Source organism: Thunnus albacares, chromosome 17 (assembly GCF_914725855.1).
Source record: "Thunnus albacares chromosome 17, fThuAlb1.1, whole genome shotgun sequence".
NCBI lineage: Eukaryota > Metazoa > Chordata > Actinopteri > Scombriformes > Scombridae > Thunnus > Thunnus albacares.
The window spans coordinates 9,426,622-9,452,401 of NC_058122.1; the positions used below are offsets into that span (position 1 = coordinate 9,426,622).

The window sequence follows — 25,780 nt, forward strand, 5'->3', positions numbered from 1 at the left end:
CGTGACAAATTGTCGACTTGCAGTTACCCAAAAACTAAGACACTCTGTTACTGTGCACTGCATACATTAATTATTCCTTGCTCGAAGTGGCAAGGTAACCTTCAAAAATGGTACATGAATCCCTTAATTATGCATATCAACGCTAAATGAAACATTAAGCAGTAGGGATGTAGTTCTCCCTGCAAAACCTTCAGGAGAGCTCATGGAAATGCAGCTTTTAAACACTTAACTGTTAAAAGCTTCCCTCTTTTCTCTGTCTCTCACCTCCACAGACACAGACATCAACACACACACACACACACACACACACACACTTTGAGGACACTGTTATGTAGCATATTGAGAAAAGCAAATCTAGACCTCTTGATGAAAGTGCAGCTTTAGCAGCTAAATCAGAATCAGAAACAGGTTTATTGCCAAGTAGGTTTGCACATACAGGAAATTTGCTTGGTGTTGTGGTGCATGACAATCAAAATATATTCAATAAGTGGAAAGAGCTGTTACACGTTAAAAGAGTCAGATGTTTCCCTAAAGAGCTGGTGGGGACCAAAACAGAGCTAAAAGGAGAGGAAATAATGGACTTACATTCATCAGGTGCACACAAGCACAATTCCATATGAATGATAATGTTGCTTGGTCTCTGCTGGATGTGTAAATAGGCTGTTTGCTAATACATTCACAATAACTACTTACAGGATGATAATATCAATGTTGTTAGTGGCCAAAAAAAATTAATAAATGCAAGTTTAAGGTTCTGAGGTTGCATCCATTTATTAATTTTCAAATTCTACTGTTATGTTACATTGTGTGTATTATGTAACTTAGCCGTAGTAATTGCTAATAGCATAATAACATGATGAAAATTATGTTATTATGTTATGTCAAATTCATTCATTTTATTTTCATAGTCAGACCCATCCAAAATGTAATTGTTTTTTAAGGACACATTAGCTGAACTGTAGGGCACCTGGCTTTAATGTTTTGCAGTAGTAATTGTAAAATGCACTTTGCACTACAGCTGAGCCTATAGGAAGAGAAGCCAAGTCACCCCTATGTGTCATGGAAGGATTTGTCACCACAGCAGGAGGGTCAGTGTGACTCACTGAGTTTTGTCACAGAGGTACTTCCGCGCTAACAACTTTGGCCCAGCCTGACAGTACCCTTGAAGTTGGAGAGAAGGTTAACATTTGCCAAAGTCACATGGACACTCATAATTGTGCTACTAACTGAGCTGATTCAGCTACTCACCCGCAGGGAGCAAAGACGGGCTAGGTCTGTATGCATTTATTATCCACTCTCTCTTAGGAGGGGTGCTGATCTAAAGGCCATGGAACAAGTCTGCTTCACATCTGTTTGCACAACAGTTTTGCTCAACGGTGATATATTCGCCATCTGGAGAAGTGACATCTTCTTTGACAACATGATTGATACCACAGAGTTAAGTTGACATAATGATAGAACTGTATGCACAGACGAGATCTGGTTTATTTTTGTGATGGATGTTAAATGACCGAACAATGATGGACTTCAATTATTGTTGTCAACTCCTGCCAGATGTAAAGCTGCTCACTGCTTGTTCAGGGTAGAAGAAGTTGTTTTAAAGAACAAGTAAAGTGAGAAAAGGGGAAATAATTAGGTCCACAGGGCATTGCCAACATTGTGAAGCAAAGAAATTAGTCAAATGTTAAATATTTCTTTCCATTATGCTGTCAAAATTTTAATTATCACTTATTAATATAGCTGTTAGTCCGTATCAAATCCAGACATTTTAATTTTCTGTGCGTTTCCTTTTCTCATCAACCTTTTGCTTTTCCAAGGGCGAGTTTAGCTGAGATTGCATTCTCTGTCTTCAAAACACACTCACTCATAGCCAAGTGTTAATTCATGAGAACATCATTCATTTAGTGCTGGTTATTGGTCATCTGGACCGATTAGCAGTGAAGAGCCTTGATCATTAGGTCTTGATAGCAATTTAAGAATACAGGGAGGGATGTAGTAGCAATATAGACTTAATTTTTGGTTAAAATTTTAATGGTTAATCCATCTCCATCCTAAAGCTGCATCTCAAGCTAGAGACAGAGCAACACTGCCTCTTTGTGGATGCTCAAAGAACTGCTGTACGGCTGCACTTAGACTATTTTTACTTTCTTATGACTGACAACTTTAAACATAAATTATTAGTCTCATCTCACACACACATGCAAATTACAGTGTAATTCCATGTATTTCTATCATATAACAAAACATAAAACATGCATGCACAAAGCTTCGGAGGTGCACTTTAAAACACTGAAAATAGCCAGAAGCTGTTCGTAGTGGTCAAAAATAACACCAGAGATTCTCAAATTTGCAGTCAATGGCTTTATGTATAGGTAGAATTACAAAAACAATTACACAAACAATATGCATAAACATATCTACCATACTTAGATTACTTAAATAGGGAATAATATCCATAAATATCTGTTGCAATGTCACATTACAGGTAGCAGCCGGCAGCAACATACATCAGAGCAACAAAGGGTAACTTGTGCAGTAATACATTTCTGTGGTCAGGTTAGCATCTCAGTTAGTTGGTTAGCGGAAGGCAAAACTACACAACCCAGATTTACCTGAGCTTTCTAGCCTCTTCGGGGGGGGGGGGGGGGGGGGGGGGGGGGGGATTAAGCTCAATTTGTTAATCTCTAAAAAAGCCCAATACTTGGTTAAACTTTTTTAAAATTAAGTTTTGAAATGCTTGTGCATCCAATCTTTTTGTGCATGTACACTAGAGAGATAATCAAGCCTTGAGTGCCAAGTGATGGTGACTGCTTGGAAGGTACAGTGTGTGTAAAGTTCATTTATTGCAGGAGAACATGAAAAGATGAAAGTCAATGCTGGTTTAATCAGTCTTTGAGATTTCTTGTTTTGCTGTGCTTTTTTTGATCCTCCACTCTGTATCAGCAGGGAAAAGGCTCATGAGGTTCAATGTGGTTCATGTGTGTATCATTATCTTAATCAGATAAACCCTTAATGCATGTGATCCATGTATTCTCTTGACATTAGACAGCTACTGTATGTGTTCTTTCTGATGGCAGAGTATAATGCACTGAGATTATAGGCTACGAGTGTTACTGGATCCAGATGTTGCGTAATTTCCTACAGTTAAGAATTTAATCCATGGTTTTGATCGTATGGTGAGTCAGACATTGATCTGCTTCACTGAGTTGAAGGTTACTATTTCTAACCTTTCAGCTAAATAGTGTACTTTAGGTTTATTCATAAAAAGGTTTTTCTGGAGTTTTCATACTCTAAAACTAACCATCAGATTCTTAACACAGACTGCACTGAAAGATACCATCTGTTCTATATGATAACCAAACCAACTCCCAAACAGTATGACTGTAGCCAAGCAGAGGGAAATGAAGGCACAGAGGTGTATTGTATATCAAACACACTCTGGTGGCTAATAAAGGACTTAAGCAGGTTGATATTAAGTTGACTATACACAAAGCAGTGTTTAGGACACTGTTCTAGATATGGTCACATTTACATTAAAAACATCTGTTGTGCTGTTTAGAATTAATCAGATGGCAACTATGGATTAAAAAAAGTATAACAAAATGTATCTATAATCACTGCGTCTCCCTCTGGAGCTGGTAACACAAGCCAAGAGGCACCTTTGACAACGTATGTCATAACAGGGCTGTGATGCAGTTCACTTTCACTGATATTAGAGGGTAGATTTAAAACCAAAACTCATAATTTCTTAATTTTGTTCAACTTATTGAGAAATAATGAAGAATGCTGTTTTTGTTTTCAAAGAAAAGGGGATGAGGATTGTCTGTGAAATGATTTACAACACTGTGGAACTGCGAGGGCTTGTTTCTTCTTGTCCTGCTTGCTATATATACTTTTGTAATCAACTCGGCCATTAACAAATAATATCCAGGGTTTACTTTCATATAAACAGAAATAACTAGAATTTATAATGAACTGATCCCAGCCCTGCTGTAGAGATATAGATTCGACAAGTTTTGATATCACCTCTAATCTTGAATTAGGCATCAATCACCTGCTGCATGTCACAAACTGTGTGACCAATGGAATGATAATATAAGGTAAGTAGGTGACCACAGTTGGGCTGAATCAAACAGAAACAGAAGAGACAAATATAACAAGTACAAAATGAAATTAACTAGAAGCTACAAAATAACAAAAAAAGTAAAATAAAACATAAAAGTGCATAATTGAAAAAATGATTGACATTAAAAGACTTTCCAAAATGCAACTATCCTGTTCTTGCTTTCCATAAACCTGCATCTATTGAAAATCAATATATTAAACATATCTATGCAAACTCAGATTAATTCCATTGTAGTCAGCAGAGGATGATTCAGTATAATAATGTCAGTGGTCAAAAAATAATTGTATTAAATAAACATTGTAATACCTAAAAAGGGAAAATACTTAAAGTTGCAACTTCAACAATCAATTTAAAGGAGTGTTTTGCACCTTTAGAAGTACTAAATTAGCTTTATGCACCAATGTGCAAGAGGTATTTTAATGTTGTAGGTTTAATCACAGCTATTAGATAAATGAAGCAAAGAAAATAGTGCAATATTTCCATGTTGTGGAGTAAAACCATTGACTGTATATAAATATGGACGATGCGTCTCCTGCCGCTATGCAAAAATGAAGCCAAAATATCTCCTTTCCCAGAGCGGCCATCTTGCTTGTGTGACGCCAGATTCTGAGCAGTAGAGTCAGGTGGTGGGATAGCGGTCCACAGGACACGCACCCTCAGCCGTCCCGCCACCTGACGGAGGTTTGAGAGCAGCTGTCACAGCTGTCAATCATGACCTCACACCCCCTTTTTATATTATCAATTAACTAATTAAAAACAAACTTATCAGTAAAATGAACACATGGACAAACATAAGCATGACAAGAACTACCTAAAATGACAGAAACCATCTTTGGGAAAAATTGACCTGATGTGTCCTTTGATTTTTTTAGTTTGGCTCATGTCCCATATGCTGAGATGGAGGGGGCAGGATTTATGACCTATACTGCAGCCACCAGTGGGTGATTGAGATGTTTTGGCTTCACTTTTGGGGTGCTGTCATGACGTCCATATTTTATACAGTCAATGAGTAAAACTATAGTCTTACAAAATGTAAATGCTAAATAAAGTTGCAGTGCCTCTTTTTTGTTCAGTATATTGGTAGATGAAATATATTTTGTTACTCTTCACTTCTGAAAAAGTTTAATAATCTGACTTTCCACAGATGTACTTTTAATGAGGCAACATTCCTCAAACTTAATTTTTAGTTAGCATATCTGACTATTATAACCTGAAATTCCATTAGCTTTTTTCTACTGTCTGAGTACTTATCATCACATTGCATTTGACCTCACCAATGAATAAATCAAACTTCATGAAGTGGGCAGTCAGTTCTTCCTAAGTAGCATTCACGATACCAGCTACACTTTATGGAGGAAATTATAAAGTATGATAAATCATGATGAATTTGAGACTTCTCACTGACTGACTACAATGGAAGTGACCTTAAAAACACTTTATGACATCGCTGCTCTCCCATGTTAGATGTTTCTTCCCCCGTTGATGACGTTACCTCCTGGAGGGGCGATGTGGATGGAGTCCAGAATGGGCCGCAGTATCTGGCCAAACGGTCTGAAGATGAAAGAAGGAGATTTCATCCGTATTTTGAACTGAATCAGTATACAATTTTTGCATTTTAGGTCTATCCCATAAATTTAAACCTAATATGTCCCTGCATATTAATAGACTGTGTCTGCAGCTACACCAGACACAAACATATTTTTGTTTTGTGGTGGGATTATAAGATCTTTCTACTTAGGAAATGTCATTTGAATCGGCTTTTATGGTGAATTTTTGACTCACAATTGAGTAGCTGTTCTTTCAAGGTCTTGCCAGAGAAAATATGTGAGGAAACCACCATATTTAATGTGACATTTACAGACAGTAGTCCACTCTGTAATACTCTATGCTACCATTCACTGGTGCATCTGAATAGAGTTATCACTTATGAAACAAACTTCAGAGGGCATGTTTATAAATATATGTGCCAGCAGCTCCAATATAACATATGGGCCTAGTTTACTGTATTCTTATTGCAGGTGAAGCTCAGATCATTGTCACCAATTATCCATCTATTGTAATCTGCACTATTACAGCAGCAACTAGTGCTGCCTGTTTTCTGATATATGCAGCAAAGTCACACTGACTTTGCAGTAGAACTTGAGGCTCCTCTATGATTGGCCATGTGAATGTAAAAAAAGACTGAAGTGAGCCTTCAAAACAGTTCTACTGGTGACCAGTATAAACCCAAACTCCTCTGAGAGCCATATCACGTTTACTTTTTGGCTCACAAGTTTGATATTTGTGCAACTTCGTTCAAGATTGCATGACAGCATATTGAAATAGATGCACAGACCACATGTTTCCTTTGTTATAATAATCCATATGTTACATGATTTAGTTCTATGTAATTATGAATCTCAGTGTACCTGAGAGCAGAGAGGCATGATGACAATTTTAGCTGTTACTGAGCTGCCGTCTTGCTTAGATTCTATCGGTACACAGAAACAAATTTTGACAGACTGAGTTTACACTCACGTAGAGAGGACTTCAGACGGAAGGTCGGTGATGTAAGAGGGGATGGACCTGCCAGTCAGGAACTGAGCCACCTCATTGGTGAAGGTGTTGCAGTTGTGCTCAAACAGGCGATACCTGTCACCTCTGAAGCAAGAAAGAATGGAAGAGAGTTGACGCTTCACAGTTGATGCTACACAACAGATGTCTTGCACTGACTAGTGAGTATAAAATCCTAACTAGATTTGACTGATTCATCTAACCCAGACTGAACTGATCAGACTTATAAATTTAACTACACATTACAATAAACAAACATTGAAATGTATTGAGACTCCAACTTTTTTAAGGATTACTATATTTTTACAAAGAATGTGTCATTTAAACATGTGGGACATTAAACTCTTTAAATTCAATGTGGCTCATTGAAATATTTGCACGAGGTACAAACAAGAGAGAAAAGCTAGTTGTCAAAGCACAAGCATGGGTCAAAGTTTTAGAATTTGTTGAATATGAATATAAATAAGGTGGTTTTCACTGCAAGCGCTGATAGTGTCAATTTTGTTCTCACTACTAAAGTTTAGTGGCCTGGACCAAAAGAACTAGTAGCTTTCCTGTATGAGGGAAAGAGGAAAAACTGTGCAAGGATGAGATGAAAAACAGTTACTTAACCTGTATGTGCTTTCTCCCAGGGAAGAGAGATAATCCATAAAGATCTCCTCAGACACCTCGGTCTCACCCAGTTCCACTACTGTGTCTGGAGGACCCAGCATTGTCCCCCCCTGACGAACACACAAAAAGAACATGTCTCACAAAACTCAAATATTATATTAGAATGATTGGAAATAGAAACCAAATCACTGATGTTTCATCAGCTCGATAGTTACTGACACAAAAGGATGTCTAAGGATGAACTGAACTGTGATCATCCACCAATAGCATGTCAGCAATTTAAAAGAACAGCAATTCTAGACTCATTGTTTGTTGGTATGTGGATGATTGCTAAAAGGTAAATTACATCATCATCAAGGGATAATACTTGCAGCACAGTTGGAACGGTGATCTGATAGCAGAAAAACGTTCAGCTATCTCAAACATCAGGTTTTATCAGGGACAGAAGCATCTTTCTAAACCTGCTATTTAGCACAATCATGTAGGAAGAAACTGATCTCAGAGGAGGCTGCCATGGTGTACCAGTTTCTCTACCAACAGACTTTTTTCTGTCTGTCCTATTTCAGACTCCAGCAACAGGTTTGTTAGAGAATAAGGCTGGAAATATCTGTTATTTTTATATTTTTCTTACAGTTCAACTGTTAAAAATAACCAAAACTACTGACGCAGTTATTTATGCTGCTGACTGAAGTATTGCGTGTGTATCCAAAGCTTATTTCTCTGTCACAGAGCTCAAAATATTGCTCAAATATTGTCCAAAAACTACTAAAAAATACTGTTTCATGGGGAGACATGTTCCTTTATTACGGTAAACATGGACGCTAGTTCATTTTGAGTCAATCTCACATATGTGCAACAAATGTTTATTATTCCACAGCTGAAAACAGTCCCCCGAAAATCAACCGATTACTCCTGTTTGAGTAGTGTTTGCTAAAAAAAACTGTGCTGTAGTGTTGTAAAAACAATGACCCATTTTTTAAGATTTACATCTTCAGCGAGAACTAATGGGCTTGAGGCTGAGTGCCACAGACAAGGCAGGGAAGTCAGAAAGTATTAAGAGACTAACACATTGCTAGTTTTGGTCTTTTCATGGGATTTGTTGAAAATAAGAACACACATAACGTAGCACACACAATCTGAGTGATAGCAATCAAACCCAGAACCCTTTGGGTGTTTGTAGGCCTCTCTGCTGTCACTATAGTTACTCTCACTTAGAAACTTTATGTATCTTTTTTGTGTATCTGTGTATGATTTTACATCAAATAGAAGGGACTTAGCACCAAAAGAAATTATGACAGTCCATTATCTTCTGTCGGTGTGCAGCAGCCTGCGGTAGACGGCCTACATTTCTTTCATAAGCTTGTTTGATGAGACTTGTGAAACAAGAGTCTCTTCCCTTGTTACAGACTCACCGGCGAACAGCTGGAGATCCCCTCCCCTCCGAAGAAGAACTCATCACCGTATGCCACTATGGCTGTGTGCCTGGAAAAAAAAGCACATTTTCTCTGTGGTAAATCTAGGGCAGAATGACTCGATATTACCCAGCATTATGTAAAGTTACAACTCAGTCTCAAACTATTATACTAATAACTACTACACTTTAAAGGAACAATCTAGCCTTGGATAGATTCATGTTTGATTGAGGTGTGATTTGTTATTTTGTGACAAAGTGTTGTAATTAATTTTTGTAGTGTATCCCTCTATCCTACAACCCTTGTGACTAATTATGCTTCACTCCTAAATTCCCCTCCCCAAAAAAACAAAATTTGGACAGAAATAGACACACTGCCAGAAGCTGTTCCTAACAGTCATGTGTTTTACAGTTTTTAAATGCCTATCTTATCTGCTCTGGGACCAAAAATGGGTCACAGGCCTTTTGTTTGATGGATCCACTCATTACAGGAAAAACATAGTTTACATGACCCAGGAAGTCTGACTGTACGGTCCCAGACCAGTAACTGTCAAAGTAGCAGGAAGGAGACTCATACCATATACCATCCAGTTGCTTTCCTGTAACAGAAAGGAGAAAAGTCGTGTGAAGAATGAGGTGGCAGATGAATATTAACAATAGACACTATACAGCTTTGTGGAGCTGTAACTAACAAGTGGCATTTTACCCCGGTAACGACCTTTTAACTAGTTCTTAGGATGTAGTAACATAAATCACGTCACGTTTCGCAATTTATTTGCACAATAACGAAAATAATAGACCTTGATCACTACGTAGATCTATACAGTGCATAGTAACAGCAGCATAGAAAACACCTCCATCCGGTTATTTGTTATTATTACTTAATTTTCCCCAAGGCCAGGCTGCATCGGATTTCTTTATCTGTACTCACCTAACATGATAGGACTGAGGCTGCGCGCCATTCCTCTGGATAGATCATAAATATACAGCTGTACATTGTATCTCGTAGCACTCTTATCCATAATTTAAGCCCTAAAATAGCCTTTTTTCTTCTCCTGTTAGCGGGCTAGAGCTAGGGACCCTTAATGGCACAGCTGACTGGGAGGTCCTTCAATGGTGATGTCATTACGTGTAAAAAAAATACGTGCTAAACTTCCGATTCCATAACTTTCAAAGTAAAAGCTTTTACGGAGAAACGTCCGCAACACATTGTAAGCGTCCTTGAGAAATAGCTTTATTTTGAATGAAATCTGTAAATTTCCTGTAGCTAGCCTCGCTACTGATGACTTGACACAAATTGCAACGGCTGACGGTCTTTCTTGTCACCAGTATAAACATAGTTCAATATGTCGTCCTTTTTCATTGAACTCAAAGTATTCTCTGCAACTTTTTATCAATCTAGTACCCCACAGTTCAGGAGAGGAAGAAGAAAAATAAGTTTGTTTGTTTGTTTGTTGTTTTTTGAATAAAGGTAATTTTATATGACGTTAAACTGATCACTTTGCGTCTCGTCTTTTCAACATTGTGGCAGATTGACTCGCAAGTCCTCCTTTCAAAGTGGGACACGTTCATGGATGTAGTGAAATACATTTGTAAAGAAACACAACTAATCATGTATTTTATGAATGTCAGTATACATAAGGGTTCTGAGGGGGAGAATTAGGATTATTTTGGCACTCAAACCAACCATTCAATTAAGCTGGTAGCCAATGATATAATGCTATACTGTTAAAATGAAAAAAATCCTGAATGAAGAAAAAAAAAGACTGTTTTAAAAGAGTCTAGAGTCTGAAATAAGAAACGCGCACGTACAGTCAGTATGCTCCAAGATTTTCTCTAAAGGAATCTGATTATATTGGCTACCTTTTCTGTTAAATTATCTTTACTTCAATATAATACCTAATTGTTTTCTGTTGTTGTCTTACAGCAATGTCGCACATGTTATAAGTGATGCTTTCTAAATTATATAATAAAAACAAAAAATGTGGCCATATTGCACCGAAAGCGCCGCTAAAAATCTTTAAAAAAAAAAAAAAAAAAAAACCGTCGTCTGCAAGTCTGCAGACAGATTTACCGCGATATTTTTTTTCCTAGGATGGCGACGTTATGACCCGCCCTACTCTGCTTTTTATTGGTTTATTCCGATGTTCTTGCCCTAATCCTAACCAATCTCACTCCTCATGCCTAAACCTAACCAACCCAACCAACGAAGACAACGAATACTAGCCCATCAGAGAGAGAGTAGGGTGGGTCATCACTTCGCCATCCTAGAAAAAAAACAAAAATTGGCCCACCGGACCAAAATAGACTGGTGAGGGTAGAGCAGCTGACATCAACCAGAAATGGCTGCCACCGGAGTTCTTCCCTTTATAAGGGGGGTAGACCTCAGTGGAAACGACTTTAAAGTAAGGATTTTAAGCAATATTTGTTGATTTTATGTCCATAACTTTCTGGCAACTAGCACACCTAGCGAACCACCTAAAGTTAATCCAAGTTGAGAGACTCAGAACAACAAACGGCTAAAGCTCGCTACAATACTAGCTTAGCTCAGCGTTACTAGCATTGGGCGTTAGCCAGTTGTCAGAGGGTTTTTAACATGGACAAGCGTTGCCACACAGGTCTCGGCCAACAGCGTCCTGTCGGGCGGTTAACAGATTTTTGTCTTAAGGGAAAGGGTTTGTTAACTTTGATTATTCTGAGTAGCCGGAGATAGGTTAACTGAGGTGGTTCTCATTTCCAGCGTCACGCTAGCTAACTTAGCTTCACTGTTGGCTCACTCCGTCTGTCTGAGCTCCGTGTCAGAACATGTTATCAGCTAGATAATGCTATGGCCAAACACAATATGTAACATTACAGAGTTTGTTGAGTGGCTTGCAGCTACCCAATGTCGTCATATTTTTAGGTTTTGACACACTTTGCAGGCCTAAATTTGGAGATAGGGAAAGAAAAGCAGCCCGGGCTGGCAGCAGTGACAGCTGAGATCACCTGGCATGTAACGTTATTTTAACCATGGATGTAAGATCTTATAATACATCTATGATTTGAACTGACAGGACTATTTGTGTAGAGTTTAGCTACTTAACGCTTCCTGCTATGTCAGTATGACTTAAGTACAGAGAAGCTGGTGAAATAACTTCTTGATTTATCAGTGTGAGGCTGATGATTCATGTCTTATTTTCAGTGAGTGTATGATTACATCAGTTTTGCCACAATGTGTCTGAGTTTATAACGACTGTAAACGGAAATTGTCATGTTTCCTATCCTGAGTGTACACTTAACATCACAGATGGCCAGAATTTTTTTCTGCATTTACTCAAGAACATGTATTTAGACACATTCACTAAATTTACTGCTCTCATTCTCCTGCATTTATAAGGTAAAAAGTGAGACGTTTTCACACATTTTGTAATAGTAATGATGTTGAACATTTCAGAAAAGTTTACAGTCAAGACAGAGTCTTTTTACTTTATTAGCTGGCATTGTATGAAATGTTCTCTGCCAGTTGTTATTGAACAAATCTCCATGTACTGTGGTAACACTGCGTCTTGGATCTTATCTAAATATTTCAGGTTAATGTAAATAAATATCAGTGTTGTGTTTTAAAGGTCTTCATCACAGTTTAATACTGCTGTACTGAAAAAAACACAGCATTGGTAAATAAAGTTTGTTTCATTCTTCATCCTGACAATATGTATCTTCTTCTTCTTCATCTCCCACCTCTTCCTTTCTCTCCATCTTTTACAGGGTGGGTACTTCCCAGAGCATGTCAAGTGTATGAGCAGTCTACGATGGCTGAAACTGAACAGGACAGGACTGTGTTACCTCCCAGAGGAGCTGGCCTCTCTGCAGAAGCTGGTGAGACATTCAGAGCTATTTTTCTAGTTATTGGCTTGGTTTCACATCTCTATACATGTAGTCATTAATTCATAACATTAGTGTTGTTGCTCTGTCATCCGATCTAATCAGATCTTATTATAGTGAATCAGTACTCTTCTCCCTTGATATAATTGTTTAGTTTTTCTCCACTTGGTTTTGTCTTTTGTTCTCTTTTCACTATGTGAGTTTCCCAGTTAATTAGTTTGAATCCAGAGAAAGTTCAAAAGGTTTTTTAAAAATGATGTTGGTTGGTGACCCACTCAAGATTTTGTGGTGGAGGAGCAGTATATCCCATTCAGTAAAGACAACATACATGAGTAATGTTTCTCATATTCATGTGAAATTTTATTGTTTGTCATAATACAGTTATACCACTATTACAACGTTTTTATAATCAGTAGTAGTAATAGTGGTACATGGTAGTCATAGGTGATTATTTTCATTAAACCTGCAGTGTGTAACTTTTACATACAAATGAACGTCTGTTACCTTCAAGCCCTTGCCAAATCACACAATACAGATTAAGCCTATCACTGCCAGATAAATCTCTCTGTATTTCACAGTATATGAAGTTTATGAATCTCATGTCAGGGACAACACTCCTGCACTGGCTGTTTGGCTGTTAATCATGCGGCTCCTCTAGACTTTCCAAATATTATAGGACCGAGTGGATCAAATTCTGATGGTGAAACAAGTCATTTCGCGGGGGTTGTGTGACACTCAAAACAATTTATCCACCATTTTACAGCTGCAACAGTAGGTTATGGCCAGTGGTGTACTGGCTATCAGGCATACTGTTTTGGGACAAATCCCAGTGGGCTGGTGGACCATCAAATCATAACCGTTTTTACCGGCCCTCTCTGTGTGCCTGTCATCTGGGGTGTGCATGAGAGCACGCTGAATGCTTGTGTCAGGCAATCACAGCCGAGTGCCCCCCTTTACTATCACTGCCAGAAGGGGGAGACAAAAGTCCCGCACTCCAGCTTTAAACTTTTGTTTGTTGTTTTGTACTATGATATTAGCTTGGATTGGTTTAATTGGTGCGCCATTCATCGCTGCACTGTTGACAGCCGTGTTGTTCATCTCATGATAAATGTGGTTAACAGAGGGGCTCGCATTAGCAGATTGTTTCATCTCATTAGTGAAACCTCACCTGATTAAGAGCAAGCAAAGTCCTGCTTTGATCCTCAATATCTGTGACGGGATTATCTAATCTGAACCTCCAAAGATGTGTTCAACAGGCCACGGTGAAAAGATGATCTGTGCTAACATGCTTGATCTTATGTGTTGGTAAATAAGATTAGTCTGTTATCATGACTAGCAGTCACAGTGTCTACAGTGTGTTTAACTGAACATCTGCCTTGATTTTATCCTGTTTGCAGTTATGTAATTCTATTTACAGACAACTGGGCATTAGTGCACAGCTTGCAGGACATATTTGTGTCATTGAGGTTTTATTTGTGCAAACAAAACCAGTGACTGTGTTTTTCTCTCTTTAGGAGCATCTTTCAGTCAGTCACAACAGCCTGACCACCTTACATGGAGAACTGTCCAGTTTACCGAACCTACGGGTAACTGACACGCACACACACACACACACACACACACACACACACACACACACACACACACACACACACACACACACACGCATAAGAAAAACAATACACAAAAAGTACACATATCTTAGATTTCTTTGTAAATGATATGCTAGCTGTTATCAGTTGTTTGTTTGTACTGTTGAGGGATGTTACACATGGGTTTTCCAGCCTGACCACCATGACCTCTCTTAACTTGTGCTGTCACTGTTTACATGTATAAAAATATGTTATTTAGTTATAACCGTGCCCTGATTGTGTTTGACTGTGTATGCAGGCGGTGGTAGCTAGAGCCAACAACCTGAAAAACTCTGGAGTCCCAGATGACATCTTTCAGCTTGATGACCTCTCTGTGCTGGTACACAAGAATCTTACACACATTTCTCCTTCTCTGCTACACACCCTTAAAGACATTTTTACAGTCCACCCACACTTAACACCTATCACCTCTCCTGACCCACATCCACGTGATCCTTCTTTTGCAATTGATTACTTTACTCTCCCCAAACAATAAACATGTCATGCAGACAATATTAACAACTAAAACAATATTATGTTTTTACACATTTCCCTTCTTTTCCATTAGGACTTAAGTTATAATCAGCTGACAGAGATCCCCAGGGACCTGGAGAACAGCAGGAACATGCTTGTGCTTAATCTGAGCCACAACAGCGTCGACTCCATCCCCAACCAGCTGTTCATCAACCTGACAGACCTGCTGTATCTGGACTTAAGCGACAACAAGCTGGACAGCCTGCCACCGCAGATGAGACGCCTGGTCCACCTGCAGACTCTCATACTGAACAACAACCCGCTGATGCATGCCCAGCTGCGGTAAAAAGACATGACTTTGTTTCTTCAGTGCTGCCTCTGTCCTGACCCCACCTCACACTTTTACCCAAACAACCAGAGATTCCAAGGTTCCATGTTAGGTCTAAAACAAAGTGGTTAATTTGGTTAGAAAACAGGAATATGAATTTATTTTGTGCTTTCTTTGTGTGTCTGAGCAGCCAGCTGCCCGCCATGGTGGCTTTACAAACTCTCCACCTGAGGAACACCCAAAGGACCCAGAGCAACATGCCCACCAGCCTGGAGGGACTGACACATTTAGCAGGTAACACACACACAAACACACACTTTTTTTTTCATAAATGCGTGGCTTTGTATATATACTCACACTCTTCATCTATCTGTTACTGCCAGTAACATTCACACACACATACATTCTTGTTTTCTACTTGTTACAAACATGTGTTCCCTTTTATTTCTGTCCTCTTCCAGATGTCGACCTGTCATGTAACGACCTGACTCGGGTACCAGAGTGCCTCTATTCACTGGGCAGTCTGAAGAGACTCAACCTGAGCAGCAATCAGATCTCAGAACTGTCCCTCTGCATCGACCAGTGGACCCAGCTGGAGACACTTAACCTTAGCCGCAACCAGCTCACCTCACTGCCTGTAAGGATGATAATCACATTATTGTGTCTTTCTTTTTTCTACCAGTGTTTAGCAGACATGTTTGGAAGAAAACAACAAAATTTCAGTCATCTCCGTTATATTTGGGTGGTGGCACAAATCTAAGAAATGCATATTTAATAATCTGGACGAATGAAACTAAAAATATCTCTAAGGCTTATTAGGCAGAAGTAATGTTGACCAAGTGGTTATAATATAAGTGGTTATATATATATTTTTAAATATCTAACCTTCAAAGTTTGCCTGTGTGTCTCCATCCAGTCTGCAATCTGTAAGCTGTCCAAACTGAAGAAGCTGTACGTAAACTCGAACAAACTCGATTTCGACGGCGTTCCACCAGGTGTGGGCAAACTGTCCAGCCTCACTGAGTTCATGGCCGCTAACAACAACCTGGAACTCATCCCCGAGGGACTCTGCAGGTGAGCTTAACACATACGCACACTAGAGGGTGGATACCCAACCTGAGCCCAACAGGACCCAACAGCAGACTGTGGATGCTCTGACTCATCAGCTGCCAGTCCCAATCATGCAATTTTCGTTGCTAGACTGATATATTATGAATTGGCTGTTCATACAAGCTAATCTTATTTTGTAGAAAACAAGAGTCAGATTTTCAGAGTCAGCAAGAGTCGGTCTTACAAACTGAATTTAAGTTTTCCATCTAAACACAAGCTGACACAAGAACCAAATCGTTTAGAGTTCAGCACTTCTTAATTGTTGATCATTATGAAAAACCCTTCAGGGTTCATTTCACACAGCCAAAGAACGACATAGATTTGTATTGACAGATTCTGTATGTGTGGCACATTTTATCAATACACAAGAATATGAGGTTATGTGAATATGTGGTTTTGTGTTGTTGTGTAGGTGTGGCAAGCTGAAGAAGCTGGTGCTGAATAAAAACCGCCTGGTAACGCTTCCTGAGGCCATCCACTTCTTGACTGACTTGGAGGTACAAATACTAAACTCACTAGTAAACTACTCAGATAATACTACACTCAAGGCATCTACATATAGCATGTATATTGGGTGAATGCTGCTGTAATCTCCCTCATGTACACAGAGAAAACTGTTGAGTAAAATGGAAAGTATTTACAACAATAAGAAATGATAAAGAAAAGAAACAGGATAAAGTTTGTTCAAGTAATATCGAGTGACAGAAATGTCATTGGTCGTTTTTAGTCATTATATTGATGCTGTAAATTATATGAATATTTTTAAAAATTAAATAAAATCAATATACAGTGTATTTCAACTTCCTATATGAATATTACACATAACTTGAATTTATGAAGCAAATAGTGCTCAGTAACAAAAAGTGTTTTTGGTGTGTTTTTTTTAGTTTGACACTGACACTAATATTTACTCAATCATAATTCTTCTTTAATATATATATGTATATAGTATATTTTGTTAAATATCACTTTATTCTTACTGATTTAGGAGAAGAATCACAATCTGATACACACAAACCCTTTCACATGAATGTACCTCTTTGTAGATACTGGATGTGCGTGAGAACCCCAACCTGGTGATGCCTCCTAAACCAGTCGACAGAGGAGCAGAGTGGTACAACATCGACTTCTCCCTCCAGAACCAGCTCCGGCTGGCTGGGGCCTCACCCGCTACTGTAGCTGCTGCTGGAGGAGGTGTGTGTGTGTGTTTGTGTGTATTTGTGTAACTGTGTGTGACATGAATGCATTTTGTTATATAACATTTACATCCACTGTCTTTGGTTCTACCATAAAGCCGAACTTGTGTGTTAAGTCTGTATCCTCATATGCACAACTATCTTTAAGTGAGCGTGTTTGTTCATGTGTGCAGGAGCCAGCCCTCGAGATCCCCTGGCGAGGAAGATGAGGCTAAGGAGGAGGAAGGACTGTGCTCAGGACGATCAGGCAAAGCAGGTGCTGAAGGGCATGAGTGACGTTGCACAGGAGAAAAAGAACATGGAGGTAAGGGGAAAAAGATAACAGAGGATGAAAGGACAGTGGAGAGAGTGATGGCTGCGATGGAGGAAGAATAGCGGATACAAAAAGGTTGATCTGCATTTCATTTACCAAGAACTCTGCTAATTTTGCAGGAAAACGGGGACTTGAAATATGCAGATTTAAAAATCCGGCGCTGGGACAAGAGTCTAGAGAAACCTCAACTGGACTACTCTGAGTTCTTTATGGAAGACGTGGGACAGGTAATGTGTGTGTGTGTGTGTGTGTCTGTGTGTGTGTGCGCTCTCTCCATCTTCAGCAACCAATCAGCGCCTTTTGAACAAGGCACCAAACACACTCCCCCACCTCTCCTCTTCTTCTATCATTGGGTAGAATGAAAACATTTTTAAAGTGTTGACTGTATATATGTTGGATTAGATTTTGCTGCTTTGCATTGTACAAATATCAGTAAAAATATCTCTTCTTTTCCTTCTCTCTACAGGTTCCAGGTGTATCAGTGTGGCAGATAGAGAACTTTGTGCCCATGCAAGTGGAAGAAGCTTTCCATGGCAAGTTTTACGAGGCTGACTGCTATATCATCCTCAAGGTAACAAGTGCTATCAATCTGCCATCATTTACAGAGGATATTACTTAGATTTGCATCAGACAAATTGGATTAATACAACTGAATAGATCAGTCTAGACCACTGTTGGAACGCCTGCATGTTTTCTCCCTGTATCCCTCTAATTCTTCCCGCATTCTTCTCTTTGCAATTGTAGACGTTCCTGGATGACAACGGAGCGCTGAACTGGGAGATCTACTACTGGATCGGCCAGGAATCCACAATTGACAAGAAGGCTGGCTCTGCCATCCACGCAGTCAACCTCAGAAATTTCCTTGGAGCTGAGTGCAGGACAATAAGGGAAGAGATGGGAGACGAGAGCGAGGAGTTCAGCGCCGTACGTATAAACACACTGTTCATACAAGCAAATGAATCAAGGCGCATAAGCATAAACTGCACATAAACTGCTACGTGCTGTTGTAAATGATGAATGTGTTTGTCTTGTGTGCAGGTGTTCAACAATGAGATCTCCTACATTGAGGGAGGAACAGCCAGCGGCTTCTACACTGTGGAGGACACAAACTATTCTGTCAGGTAGGCTGGAAGACACTTATCTTTTTAGAAAACGCACCTTACATCAAATCCAGTTGTCTTCTTTATAAGTCAACTCAAATTTCCTTTATTATCGTAATTTCTTTAGATGTGTTTGCGTTGCTATCCGGGGTCTTGTCTGTCTCTTGCACATTTATACATAATTATTTGAGCAGTTTTTCTGAAAACAGTTTTAAATTCTTGTGTTTTTATCAGGTTGTACAGAGTTTATGGCAAGAAAAACATCCGACTGGAGTCTGTACCTGCTAAGGCCTCCTCCCTCGATCCTCGGTAACTCTCACACACCCTTTCTGCCATATACACCACAACATACACACTGTCTTATTTTGCCACACACTCTGTCCCTTATATATGCAGGTTTCTAATGCCTTTTGTATGCCTGCTCCCTCCGTGTTTCTGCATTTATTGCACATATGCAGTCGATTAGTCGCTCATTTTTTTTATTACTGCTATTTGATATGTACACTCATTTAATGTGGAACTTGGATCATTGTGTTCACAACATCCTGTCTTTCTCCTCTTGGCAGCTATGTCTTCCTATTGGACACAGGGCTGGAAATCTTTATCTGGAGAGGAGCCAACGCTACACTGAGCAGCACCACGAAGGCACGGTAAGACACAGATCAAGCGCCAACACACTGGAATCATACATCCTTCAGTGCAACAAAAGTTTTATAAACACCCCAAAAGCTAGGGTTAAAATTCAGCTTGGGGACTGATTCCAGCTCATAAACGCAGCGATGCAAACCTGTGTTTCATCTTTCAGGTTATTTGCAGAGAAGATCAATAAGAATGAGCGGAAGGGGAAAGCAGAGATCACCACCCTCATGCAGAACCAGGAGCCTCCGGGGTACTGGGAGGCGCTGGGAGGACAACCAGAGGAGATCAAGAAACACGTACCAGATGATTTCTCTCCTGTCAGACCTAAACTATACAAGGTAAATCCTTCAGACAGTACTACTACTCTGTAACTGACTTCATCCTGTGATTTTTTACTTGTTGTGGACTACGGTGGCAGTGCAGTTTTAAGATAGTATAGGTGTAATGCAAATGAGTGTACATCTGGTAAGTGTTGGCTTGAAGTCATATGTCTATCATTGTCCTGTAGGTGGGCTTGGGTCTGGGCTACCTGGAGCTGCCTCAGATTAACTACAAGCTGTCAGTCGAGCACAAAGACCACAAGATCAAACTGGACACTCTGCCAGAGCTGAGACTGGTATGTCACTGGAATATGATCACATCATTTCTTTCAGTTTTTAATCAAATCTATTTTCATGAAATTTGACCCACTGTCCTTTGTCCCCCACTTTCCATCTCTCTCTCCTCAGGTGCAGTCTCTGCTGGACACAAAGTGCGTGTACATCCTCGACTGCTGGTCTGACGTGTTCATCTGGATCGGGAGGAAGTCTCCACGTCTCGTCAGAGCTGCCGCCTTGAAACTGGGTCAGGAGATCTGCTCCATGCTGCACCGTCCCAAACACGCCTGTGTCACCCGCAACCTAGAGGGCACCGAGTGTCAGGTATGAAAAAAAGTTATACTTGATTGAACTGCTTTGTTGTACTGGTCTTGGTCGGTGTTGGGGTTGTCTCATGTAATGGTAAACACACTGTTTAAATTCTATGATACTGTGAAGTTTATTTGTGTTTTACGCACTTTACCTCAGTGTGAAGTTGACCATCGTCGCTCTCTCTTCTCTTCTTCCTCTTCGTCTCCTTCCTCAGGTGTTCAAGTCCAAGTTTAAGAATTGGGACGATGTGTTGAAGGTGGACTACACCAGAGCAGCAGAGACCGTACAGCAGGGAGACAACCTACAGGGCAAGGTCAGTGATACGAGTGTGTGTGTGTGTGTGTGTGATAGCAGGCTGCCAGTCAAATGCTACTTATAAACTGAAATGGGTCCAGTGATTCATAAAATATGTTCTCAAAATATTCTCGTTTTTAAACATAAAATGTCTGTGCTTTAAATATATTTATTTAAATTCAGGCAGCTTTTTTTATTTGTGTGTTTATCTGTGTTTTCTCTCCCAGGTGAAGAAGGACGCAGAGCAGAAAGATCAGATGAAAGCCGACCTCACAGCTCTTTTCCTGCCCAGGCAGCCGGCCATGCCTCTCACTGAGGTAACAACACACACACACACACACACACGGACAGATGGTTATTCCTTTCTGTGTAACTCCCTATTTTAACAAGATAAAGCGAACAAAAAACAAACTCTTCCTTCACTTCTTGGATATTTATCTTTTCTGTCTAGGCTGAACAGCTGATGGAGGAGTGGAACGAGGATCTGGACGGCATGGAAGGATTCGTTTTGGAGGGAAAGAAGTTTGCTCGCCTGCCAGAGGAGGAATTTGGACACTTCTTCACTCAAGACTGCTACGTCTTCCTCTGCAGGTAAGTGAGCGTGTGAGTGTGCTGATGTCTGGTAACAGAGGTGTGTATGCTCTGTGATTTTTCTGCATTTGAAATTAATGCTCTTATCTCACTGTACTTTTGTAGATACTGGGTGCCTGTGGAGTACGAGGACGATGAGGAGAAGGATAAGGGGAAAGAAAAGAAGGAGAGCAGAGGCGGTGAAGGAGAGGAAGAGGAGGAGGACAAACAGCCGGAGGAGGACTTCCAGTGTGTGGTGTACTTCTGGCAGGGCAGACAGGCCTCCAACATGGGCTGGCTCACCTTCACTTTCTCCCTACAGAAGAAGTTTGAGAGTCTCTTCCCTGGAAAACTGAAGGTATGGCGATAGATTTGTGTACATCATTTTAATATAGGAAATAATCATGTATCTATTCTTAATGTTGAATCTTAAGTTTTAGTTAAGATCCATCACAGTAGAAGCCTGATCTCTGCTCTTTGTGTTTTTTATAATATTGTTCTGAACTGAGAACTGTTTTCCTGTGTTGCTGGTCAGGTGGTGCGTATGACTCAGCAGCAGGAGAACCTTAAGTTCCTGTCCCACTTCAAGAGGAAGTTCATCATTCACAAAGGGAAAAGGAAACAGAAGACGGACGGCGCCCAGCCTTCCCTCTATCACATACGCACCAACGGCAGCGCACTTTGCACCAGGTAAATACAATATGTCTCCTTTTTATATCAGATTTGTTCACACCAGCTCTGACACACATTGGTCGTAAGAATTAGTTTCTGTCCTCACATCACATCTTGCATCTCTCTCTCTCTCTCTCTCTTAGGACCATCCAGATTGGAACAGATTCCAGCAATCTCAACTCAGAGTTTTGCTTCATCCTCAAGGTTGGGATTTTATTTTATCTTGCAAAAAAGTAGATTCTTTAAAGTCAAATCTCTTTGGATCATTAAAGTCAAATCTCTTTGGATCATCTACTTTCATAGTGTTTTAACACTGAGACAGTCCTGTCTTCTTTGACAAAGACTTCTTCGTAGGTTTCTGTGTAACACTACGTTTTCTGCAGGTACCATTTGAGAGCACAGACAATCAGGGCATCGTTTACACCTGGGTGGGCAGAGCTGCTGACCCTGATGAAGCCAAACTGGCTGAGGACATCATGAACAGCATGTTTGATGACACATACAGCAAACAGGTAAGTGTGTGTGTGAGTGAATACTTAGTAGGAATTGGTTCCTATATTGATTTCTTTGTCGTTTTCATTCTGTGTGCAACTTGAATTCCTCAAAACTACCCTGAAAAATAGTGTTGTCATCTCTTACTCTTCAATAGACATTTCAGTTACTTTTAACTCTGATTCTTCAGCTGATGATTTCAGCGCTTACTCGTCAGCTGACAGTTCCAGTGGTACAACACCCTTATACCAGCGCTAAAGCTTTAGCTTATGTCATGTCTGTCTGCATGTCTTGTTATGAGTACCCACAGTCTAAATGCATGTAATCATGTCTCCTACAAACACCTATAGTAGTTTGTTTATGTTTGCTTGAAAGTATAGTTTGTCAAAACTAATTAATCAATTTTGTCTCCTTAGGTCATTAATGAGGGGGAGGAGCCAGAGAACTTCTTCTGGGTGGGGATTGGTTCTCAGAAGCAGTATGATGAAGATGCAGATTATATGAAATATGCTCGGCTCTTCAGGTGAGTGCCAGTTAGCTGTTTTACAAGACGGTATCATCAGGTCATTATAAATGAATATGTAATATGTATGTATTTATTTATTTATTTATTTATTTATGTATTTTTTTATGTATTTTCCTCCTCTCCTTCCTTCAGGTGTTCTAATGAGAAAGGTTATTTCTCTGTGTCAGAGAAATGCTCAGACTTCTGTCAGGACGACTTGGCTGATGATGACATCATGTTGCTGGACAACGGCAAAGAGGTAATCATCATTGATCATGGATTTGTTTGATTTTCTACAGTGGAATCAGTTGGGCATCATATTAAAGTGCAAAACAACAAGAAGCCACAACAACAGGCAAAATGGATTCTCATGGATGTGATACACATGAAACATGCTGTCTGATTTCTATTTGGGCTGAAGAGTTTTGATTTAGCCTGCGCGCCAAGGTCGTCTTCTTTAATTTCTGGCGGACCAGGCAGGGGAAGTGCGTTGCTGCCTCCTGCCGGTTAAAAACAACAACACATTTGTTTGCAGACAGAAATGATGTACGTGTTTATTTGCACATAGACGGTCACTCGAGATGCATGTGGAGATGCATTCTAATGCCAGGTGTGAACAGACATACTTGTAGCTGTCCACTTGTGATCGGATCACTACACATGTTAATGCCAGGTGTGAACAGGGCCTTGGATTACATCTTTTTCCCTTCCTTGTCTTCTCTCAGGTGTACATGTGGGTCGGTACTCAGACCAGCCAGGTGGAGATCAAACTGAGTCTCAAAGCCTGCCAGGTCAGTGACAAACTGCAGATTGTATGTTTGTGCCGGTGTTGGTTTTATTTATCCATCTCTACATCTTACTAACCCATCTCATCATCCTCCTCTCCAGGTTTACATCCAGCACATGCGCTCTAAGGACACCGAACACCCCAGGAAGCTGCGACTGGTGCGGAAGGGAAACGAGCCTCACTGCTTCACACGCTGCTTCCACGCCTGGGGGGCTTTCAAAACTCCCCCCGCATAGACGAACATTCACACGCACAAAAACGCTCACACGTACATTAAATTGATTTGCTGCCATGTAATTTTCTTCCAGTAAGATGATAATGATGATGATGATGTCTATGCCTAACTTAGCTTTACCTGAACCCTGACTTCCTCCCTTCTCCTCATCCTGCTCAACACTGCTGCTCAACAGCCTCGCAGAGTTCTCCCTCTCAGGCTCACGTCTTCTTAATCGCATAACAGCTCACACCCCAAAACAACTGAAAACATCTGTACAGATTTTAAGTTTAGCAGAACATCCCTTTCAGTGAAAATTCATCCGGTCAAGAGGCTGCTGGCTTTCTTGGTTTCCTGCTGTTTGGGAAAGACGGCAAAATATCAGATTTTTTTTCTACAAGCTTTTCTAGCCGCAGCTCTAAATACTGTTGAAAGAAGAGAATTATGTTTTGAGATAAAGGAAGGTGTACAGACGCTTTATAAAAACCCAAAGGGAGGTGAATCCCAGACATATCGATCTGTTCCGCTGCTTTCACGTGGCTTGTGCTGCATGGTCAATAGTTTTTTCAGGGGATGAGGGACATAGATCGCTCCTCCATGCTTAGTGCCATTTTGCGCAGCTCAGTCGAAGCAGTTCAAGGCAGATAAAAGTTGATTTTACAGTTTGTATTATTTTTTTCTTTACTGAGGAGCTGAACAGAAAACAGCACTATAATTGTTTTTCTGAGGAATGTTGGTTTATATATATATATTTTTCTGTTGTATGACTATACATGATATGTGTGTGTGTTTACCCCAATGCGCCTTCACTGAAACGGGGTGTGCCCCCTTTCCCAGTCTGTCTGGTCTCACCTTCTGTAAGTTGTCCACTGATCTGACAGTTGCTTCTTGCCAGATTTACCCTGAAAGAGACACGTTTGACTTCTGAAATCACAGCAGACGTCAGCGTGCAAGTTACAGTTTGTGAGACGGCCTCGTTTTTACGTTTAAAGTCAGATGTTTAAAATGTTGTGCGATCAGTACAACTGGGAGATCCTGACTTATTAACTTTACTTATTAACAACAATACCGCGACAGGCTTCATTCAGCTTCTTTCTTGCTTTTCTGGAGCTTTGCTAGGATTTCAGAAGAGGATGAGAAAGTGCTAAAGAGTTTCTTTCCAAAATTTTATGGAATTTTTGAAAAGGTTAACGCAAGATGTTCAAAATTCTACAGGTTTAAAGTTTAGACATTTTAGTCAGACACTGATCTAAATTTGCTACAACTTAAAAGTGTTGCTTTTTTCAAATATGTTTCTCATTTTGGAACAAAACTTGTAACTTTTTTTAAATGCAATTTTAATGGGAGATCTAGTGCATCATATCAGAGACATATTTCAATTAAAGGGACAGTAGTTTCGTTTATGGTTAACAGATTTCTGATCGGTTTGACTAGTTCTACAGCAGATCGTTTGGAGTACATAACACAACTGCTTGTGATCATGTGACCTGTGTTATGCGGGCATTGGTCAGAGCAGTATATCTATATATGTCTACAAATGGCTGCAACTACAGTACCTTTGTTTTTGTTTCTTTATACTATATTTTGTGGGGTGAACTGTATGCCTGTTAGTGTGTTTGAGTCTCACACACAAACACGTGTGTGTATATGAATATGTGTACATGCTCCTGATGCCACCTGCAGATGCTTTATTTATGTATTTTATATTAAAATAAAATCTCACATCACATATTGTCATCTGGCTTTTCTTAGTTACCATCTAGCGATCTGAATCTCTTGTGACTGTCATGGCGTGTTACGTTTAAGCAGTGGTGGGAAGCAACAATTTTAAGATGATATTTCTTATTTCCAAACATACATAGTCTCACTTTCAGGTTTTACAAAAGCATGTGTATGACGCACATGTTATAAACTCCACTAAAGCACAAAAAGCCTTTAAAATTAGCCACAACTCTTGTCTGAAATATTTTACCTTTTTTTTTTT

The 25,780-nt window shown here is 39.9% G+C and overlaps 2 protein-coding genes across 2 annotated transcripts; one reads left to right on the top strand and one right to left on the bottom strand.

Moving 5' to 3' along the window:
• Positions 1-2,346: 2,346 nt before the first annotated feature.
• desi1a (desumoylating isopeptidase 1a) lies at positions 2,347-9,831 on the bottom strand. Its single transcript, XM_044331486.1, has 6 exons — positions 9,634-9,831; positions 9,280-9,301; positions 8,704-8,773; positions 7,292-7,401; positions 6,644-6,766; positions 2,347-5,677 (listed from the first exon to the last, which is right to left on the bottom strand). The coding sequence occupies exons 1-6, from the start codon at positions 9,722-9,724 to the stop codon at positions 5,587-5,589; spliced, it is 507 nt and encodes a 168-aa protein (XP_044187421.1). The 5' UTR covers positions 9,725-9,831; the 3' UTR covers positions 2,347-5,586.
• A 1,169-nt stretch (positions 9,832-11,000) lies between these two features.
• flii (FLII actin remodeling protein) lies at positions 11,001-25,523 on the top strand. Its single transcript, XM_044332089.1, has 31 exons — positions 11,001-11,107; positions 12,447-12,557; positions 14,078-14,149; positions 14,454-14,534; positions 14,763-15,010; positions 15,187-15,290; positions 15,458-15,633; positions 15,913-16,070; positions 16,519-16,603; positions 17,153-17,300; positions 17,476-17,606; positions 17,735-17,842; positions 18,082-18,186; positions 18,360-18,539; positions 18,654-18,736; positions 18,950-19,024; positions 19,282-19,365; positions 19,521-19,692; positions 19,863-19,970; positions 20,083-20,274; positions 20,477-20,575; positions 20,784-20,873; positions 21,008-21,147; positions 21,253-21,484; positions 21,662-21,816; positions 21,942-22,002; positions 22,182-22,310; positions 22,707-22,813; positions 22,949-23,054; positions 23,521-23,586; positions 23,684-25,523. The coding sequence occupies exons 1-31, from the start codon at positions 11,045-11,047 to the stop codon at positions 23,816-23,818; spliced, it is 3,804 nt and encodes a 1,267-aa protein (XP_044188024.1). The 5' UTR covers positions 11,001-11,044; the 3' UTR covers positions 23,819-25,523.
• The last annotated feature ends 257 nt before the right edge of the window (positions 25,524-25,780 follow it).

What these genes read in the sequence shown, in the direction of transcription:
- desi1a (XM_044331486.1), bottom strand. Translation starts at nt 9,724, where the DNA reads ATGGATAAGAGTGCTACGAGATACAATGTACAGCTGTATATTTATGAT. An exon ending in CTGGGAGAAAGCACATACAG is followed by an intron (nt 6,767 to 7,291) that starts GTTAAGTAACTG and finishes TTCTTGCTTCAG; the next exon opens with AGGTGACAGGTATCGCCTGT. An exon ending in CCGTCTGAAGTCCTCTCTAC is followed by an intron (nt 5,678 to 6,643) that starts GTGAGTGTAAAC and finishes TTTCATCTTCAG; the next exon opens with ACCGTTTGGCCAGATACTGC.
- flii (XM_044332089.1), top strand. Translation starts at nt 11,045, where the DNA reads ATGGCTGCCACCGGAGTTCTTCCCTTTATAAGGGGGGTAGACCTCAGT. An exon ending in AGGAGAAAAAGAACATGGAG is followed by an intron (nt 17,607 to 17,734) that starts GTAAGGGGAAAA and finishes CTAATTTTGCAG; the next exon opens with GAAAACGGGGACTTGAAATA. An exon ending in CTCTGCCAGAGCTGAGACTG is followed by an intron (nt 19,971 to 20,082) that starts GTATGTCACTGG and finishes CTCTCTCCTCAG; the next exon opens with GTGCAGTCTCTGCTGGACAC.